Source organism: Azolla caroliniana, unplaced genomic scaffold, assembly GCF_043228905.1.
Source record: "Azolla caroliniana isolate FFs.n. ecotype wild unplaced genomic scaffold, voAzoCaro1.0.p SCAF_1, whole genome shotgun sequence".
Classification (NCBI taxonomy): domain Eukaryota; kingdom Viridiplantae; phylum Streptophyta; class Polypodiopsida; order Salviniales; family Salviniaceae; genus Azolla; species Azolla caroliniana.
Window position 1 is genome coordinate 9,210,152 of NW_028230436.1, and position 5,986 is coordinate 9,216,137.

Sequence of the window (5,986 nt, forward strand, 5' to 3'; positions counted from 1 at the left end):
TACATTTAGCATTTAGAATTGGTCCTTAAAGTTATGCATATACTAGAGTGGCACACAATCGCATTTACTATTAGTGTCATGAGAACCATCCCCACTCGTGCTTTCTTTATAATCTTAAATCAACATGGGGCCAAACACCTTCACACCCTTGTATACGATATACAGTGGCTCTTGCATTTGAGGGATCAAAGTCCCTAGTGCCGAAACATCGTTCACCCAAGCCTTCTTCTACATATTTATATACATACTTTGGATATAACAAAACGCATGTGGTTTAATTGATTACGTTGTGAATGCATTATCAATACATGTGAATGTATTATGTATGGAGGGTGTGATGATCGATCCGATTGTTTCATCGCGTCGGAAGAGCATCATCTGCCGCCCATTTCCGATGCGTCCAAAGGAATGCAAATAAAAAAACCCATTGCTAAGTAAGCTACATATACATACATATAGCTAGCTATAACTAACTGAACATAAGAAATGCAAATAAAAAAACCCATTGCTAACTAAGTAAGCTACATATACATACATATAGCTAGCTATAACTAACTGAACATAAGAAATGCAAATAAAAAAGACCATTGCTAAGTAAGCTACATATACATACATATAGCTAGTTATAACTAACTAAATATTTCTTAACTAAACCAGCCCCTGAGCTTCCCCTGTTCCTACCTCTGCCCCTGCCCCTGCCTTTCCCCTGTTCCGGCTGCTTCCCTGTGGAGCTGTTGCTTCTTCTTCTTCTCCTTCTTCCTTTCTTTTTTGGCTTTGCTGTGGAGAGATCAGACAATGGATCGGATCAATGGAGCTCTCGGACAGTTTCGATCCTTGGTGGGCATGGAGAGCGTTGATGATGACACGGCCCTCGAACAGGAGCAGGATCTGAGCTTCATGGATGACCTCAATCGATCCTGCACGCTCTCTCGGACTCAGGTATTCTCTGTCCGCCTCCCCCTCCTTTCTCCGGCTGTGTTTTATCTCAGTATGTCCTCGTAGATAATTTCAATGAAATCTTAGATCTTTTTCCCACAAAGTCCCCCCCCCCCGCCCCCCCTCTCTCTCTCTCTCTCTGTCTTTCATTATCTCTTTCTTCATTCTCTTCATTCTAATATATCTTTAGTATGTCCCTCGCCAGCGAATTCCGGAATATTGTATTGCTATTAAGAGACAAATTTTATTAAGATCTACGTTTCATGAAAAATCAGAAACAGATCGGGATGGTAGTACTAGCATTATGCAAGGTCAGAAGAAAAGAATTTGCAGCTAAAAGGTTTTAACATTTCACTGAAATGATCTTATAGGTATCACCTGGAACTAAATAAATGCATCAAAGATCCAAGGTTCAATAGAAAACCCAATTAAATCAAATCTTAACTCTAGCTTATATCTTCTGGAGTTTGGTTTCTCCTTCAATGTCAATATCAAGGAATTGTTAGTAAAACATAATCAAATATTAACAGTAGCTTTCCATCATTTAGACTTTTCTCTCTCATACAAACAGAATGTTCACGGTTTTTTAGTGAAATCTAATGAAATCATCTTCTAGAGTTAGTTTTCTCATGTGATGCAAATCTTAAGGAATTCTTAGTGTGAAAGCTAATCAAATCTTAAGGCTGGTTTTCAACCTTCCTAGAGTTTTTTTTTTCATACAATGAAGATCTTAAGAAGTTCTTACTGAAATATAATCTATCCTTAAATCTAGCTTCCAATCTCCTAGAATCTATTCTCTCATACAATAGGAATCGTTTTAAGTGTTGATCCACATCAAACAAAGATTTTTCAAATCATATCCGTTATATGATGGAGAAGATTTGTTTTTGGTGTAATCCAAGTCTTAAGAAATCTGGCATTCTCTCTGTTTTTTTCTCATTATGTGTTCATCATCAGAATCTCACTGAAGTTCTCACTGGCTCCTTAACCTTACCTTATGATACGGAATTTTCTCTGTTTAGTCTCTAACATAATCTATCATTATGTGCAGAGATTACATGGCTTTGCAGCATGTCTCGTCCTTGGCTTCTTTTGCTCAATATTGGTAATTCGTTTTTCTCTTCTCATCTAAACTTGGTGTCTCTGCTATGATATTTTTCAAACAACAACCTGCATATATGAAATTTAATAATAAGGTATCCCTTCATATTGTTGACAGATTAGAGGTTCTAGTACACTTTCCATGCTATAACATTCTCCATTTGGTAATCAAACCCATGAAATTCCTTCCACCAATGATAACTGTAGGCTGATTCTCGATCCGGTTTCCTCCCATTATGATTGCTGTAGGTCAAACTAGTGAGAGCATATCTATCTTTCTCAAATATCATAATTTCATATCTCTGTTAAAGTGTAAATTATATACTGTATATGATTGCTAAATTCTACGTTTAAAGTGTTTGTGCTTACTTAAGTTTTTATGTTCTTGCAGTCGGTGCTTGTTTTTCTCCATCCGGTGAAGTTTGCGATCACATTCACAATCGGAAATCTCCTTTCTTTAGGCAGGTGTGTCAGAAACTCACATCATGTGCTCGTGGAGTGATACAAAGGATGATTGTTTTATACTTGATGTTCGAGCTTTTTGTGTGGAAGGTAATGTTATGGGCTAGCATAGATTGCAATAATTCACACAGCTTCTTTAATTTCTTGCTGTTGTGAACAGCACTTGTTTCCTGATTGGACCAATGCAGCAGTTGAAGATGATGTTTGATCCAGTGCGAGTGGTTGCAACAGTCATTTATCTCTGCAGCCTTATCTTTGCACTTTTATCTGCACTTTATGTAAGTGAAGCTCTATTGATATGTGCTTGCTGATTTAAAACGTATATCCACTTAGAAATCATTATGAGATAAGAGATGCTTGTTAAATTGTGATTTGTCATATGGTCTGATCATATGGTATGGTACATCCAACTGTTTCTCATAAAAAATGACAAAGCTAGCTTCCGCTGATCCACACTTGGACATGCATGATTTAAATGTGGTCATTACATTTACTAAAGTGGCATTCAGTCTGCATGAGATCCAAGCTCACATCATGAAGATTGATGTCTCTTTCATTATAAAACTTGCAGGGTATATTTATATTATATTAAACATTGAAATCATGTTATATTTATTAGAATTGCATGGTCAATTATAAAATTTATATCTTAGAATCTGGGAAAAAGAAAGGTCACTGAGCCAAGAACTCACTATGCAACCCATATATGTATATGACCTTTCTCCTCCTTGTTTATGTATTCAAAGCACAGATAAACTTCACATAATTTATGATTTTTGGAATATTTTGCAGTTCCGTGTATTTATTCTTACATTGTTGGCTGTCATTGTGGAGGTTCTTGCACTCATTTGGTATGCTCTTTTGGCCCTTGTATATCATATAATATATATATATATATATATATATATATATATGTTTATATATATAAACACACACAAATGCACATATATGTTTATTATGGTGTGTGCATATGTGCATGTATTCATGTTTCTGAGCCTGGACTTACATTTTCACCAGGTATTCTTTAAGCTACATTCCTTTTGCTAGAACTGCTGCAAGGAGGTGCTTTACACGTTGTATGGAAGTAGAGATTTAGCTACTCAAGAGAGATCAAAGTCTAGCTGAATTGCTAAAGCGGATTTTACTAACATTTTCATGGAAGTGCTGATTTAGAGGGTTGAATTTGTTTGTGTTTAAACTCTGATGTAGATCTAGATATATCTATTTTTTTATCCTTGAACATCTAGGTCTCTTGTAAATTTTGGATGGAAGCTAGTCAGTTTTTTAAATTGATGAAAAAGAAATGCAAAAGATTTGCGAATATGACATTTCTATCATGATGTGCATGAGAATTATTAGTCCATTGTTTAAACAAGAAACATAAACAATCAAAGGAAGTTGTCTTGTTAGACCAGCATCTGAATCCAAAACGTCCCAAAACAGTAGATCAAGTGGAAAATTCCAGAAGGTTCTCAAGTTTTTCTTTATTTCCTCAAATGCAGCCCTAAGTTTTTTTTTGTTATCTCCCGAAATGCTTTGGTCAACGCTTGAAAGAGTGCATTAAATTATACTGTTTAAGCAGTTATGTGGATGATTCATCTTTTTTTTCTTTTGTGGGGTTGATATAAGTTGTATAAGAAAATAATGAGATCTTAGGATCATTTAGGGAAATTAAAGCAATGCAACATTGTAGCCTTTTAAATGTTTAATATGGAACAAATGTGGCTATTTGTTATTTGTGTCATGATTTTTGGCCTTGAATTATCAACAAAATTAATAGTGTCTAAAGGATTGATTTTCTCTTGCTTATGATTTTTTTCTTGGTTAAAGGTTGGACCTTATTATGAAGTCATTTGAAGGCTTGGAGTTAAAAGAATGTGTTTAGTCTTGCCACAACTTGATCACATGCACTTGTACATGTGAAAGTGTGACAATGTTTCATGATGGTATGTTTTTTTATAGTTAGCAAGATTAATCACCTCGAAAAAATAGGTATTCAATTAGAATAATTGATCGATAATCTAGAGAGACTAAAATTAACAATTAGACACACTTTACACTTTTGAAAGTCTAGAGAATGGGCAAAGAATGGGCATTCAATTAGAATATTTGATTAGTAATGAAGGGAACGATATTTTTAATTACACAAATTACAATTCTGAAAGATGAATTAAGAGAGGGATAATAACAAGATTACTACGTTAGAAAAAGTTGAGCACATATAAAAGTTGGTAATTGTGTACTTAACAAAGAGTTAAAGGCAATTATGAACTCAACATCTCGCTTGCTGGGAGGACGATCACTCGCCCATCCCGGAGGAGATATAAGTACTTTTCCGCACGAGCCACGATCGGGGCCCATGCTACTACATCCTAAGTATCTAGGCAGAAAAAAGGCTTTTTCTTCATCAATACTACTATTCCGAAGAAAAGATTTACTCGCGAGAGAGGCGTTGGCTTGCTTGTTAGATCGTGAGGCGCATTTTGATATGTAGAAAACTCTAAATAGTTAAAATTTCAAATCAATCAACCGTATCAATTGGCTCCTAAAATATTGCTTTTATAAGATTGATACTCACACATATCCCCGCACATTGTCTCCAAAACCTACATCATGATCACTCGTTTCAAATCATGCACAAAATTCATTCGACTATCTTATGTTTACGTCTATCTTACATTGCATTGATTGTTAAAAATCTGTCGATGTTGGCATTGGTATGAGACCCTTGATTTTTGCACTTTCCAAACCCAATGCTTACATGCACATTGAATGGCCAATGGTGTAGGTTTAAGAAAAATATATTTGAACAATAATACCCTTCTAGGAGACTTGTGTCCTTTACATTTTTTCATTAATGATGTATGGAAGTCATTAAATAAGGGGTGGGGGAAGAGATAGGAAGATAGATGTACACATTGATATATTTTTATACATCCATGGAAGACCAATTGCGATCTATGCAATGGGGGTTAGCCCATGTTGAGGAGTGAAGGGGTGATCTATGATCATGCCCTCATGACGTTGGATAAAACAATTGACCACGTGGAATTTAACCTCCGCTTGCACCATATTGGGGCTACCCAAATATGTCAACGATTATAACCTACATTTTTTTTTTCCCATAAAAATATGCTCCATTAGTATTAATAAAAAGCCAAATGCAATATACAAATAGTACATAATATTGTTTCCTCTGCACAAATACATATTATCAAAAAAACTACATTGTTGCTAATAACACCTTTGCTAGCAGACCACATATAAACCTTGAGAAAATTCCATTGCTACGTCGAGCTATAAGACCACATATAAACCTTGAGAAGGCCTCCATTAGTATTAATAAAAAGCCAAATGCAATATACAAATAGTACATAATATTGTTTCCTCTGCACAAATACATATTATCAAAAAAACTACATTGTTGCCAATAACACCTTTGCTAGCAAAGCACATATAAACCTTGAGAAAATTCCATTGCTACGTC

General features: G+C 35.2%; 1 protein-coding gene across 3 annotated transcripts; it reads left to right on the forward strand.

Moving 5' to 3' along the window:
• Nucleotides 1-698: 698 nt before the first annotated feature.
• On the forward strand, nt 699-3,839 carry LOC147868863 (Got1/Sft2-like vescicle transport protein family). Of its 3 annotated transcripts, none has more exons than XM_087324143.1 (6): nt 713-939; nt 1,988-2,041; nt 2,429-2,502; nt 2,660-2,777; nt 3,292-3,350; nt 3,517-3,839. In XM_087324143.1, the coding sequence occupies exons 1-6, from the start codon at nt 796-798 to the stop codon at nt 3,593-3,595; spliced, it is 528 nt and encodes a 175-aa protein (XP_087180269.1). In that variant the 5' UTR covers nt 713-795; the 3' UTR covers nt 3,596-3,839. The 3 variants fall into 3 exon arrangements, with proteins under 3 accessions (XP_087180277.1, XP_087180269.1, XP_087180285.1); XM_087324159.1 differs by having other exon boundaries at nt 798-939; nt 2,429-2,589; nt 2,688-2,777; XM_087324151.1 differs by lacking the exon at nt 1,988-2,041 and having other exon boundaries at nt 699-939.
• The last annotated feature ends 2,147 nt before the right edge of the window (nt 3,840-5,986 follow it).

Coding starts and splice junctions, on each gene's coding strand:
- LOC147868863 (XM_087324143.1), top strand. CDS start 796: ATGGATCGGATCAATGGAGCTCTCGGACAGTTTCGATCCTTGGTGGGC. Junction 2,042..2,428: donor GCTTCTTTTGCTCAATATTG/GTAATTCGTTTT, acceptor ATGTTCTTGCAG/TCGGTGCTTGTTTTTCTCCA. Junction 3,351..3,516: donor GAGGTTCTTGCACTCATTTG/GTATGCTCTTTT, acceptor CATTTTCACCAG/GTATTCTTTAAGCTACATTC.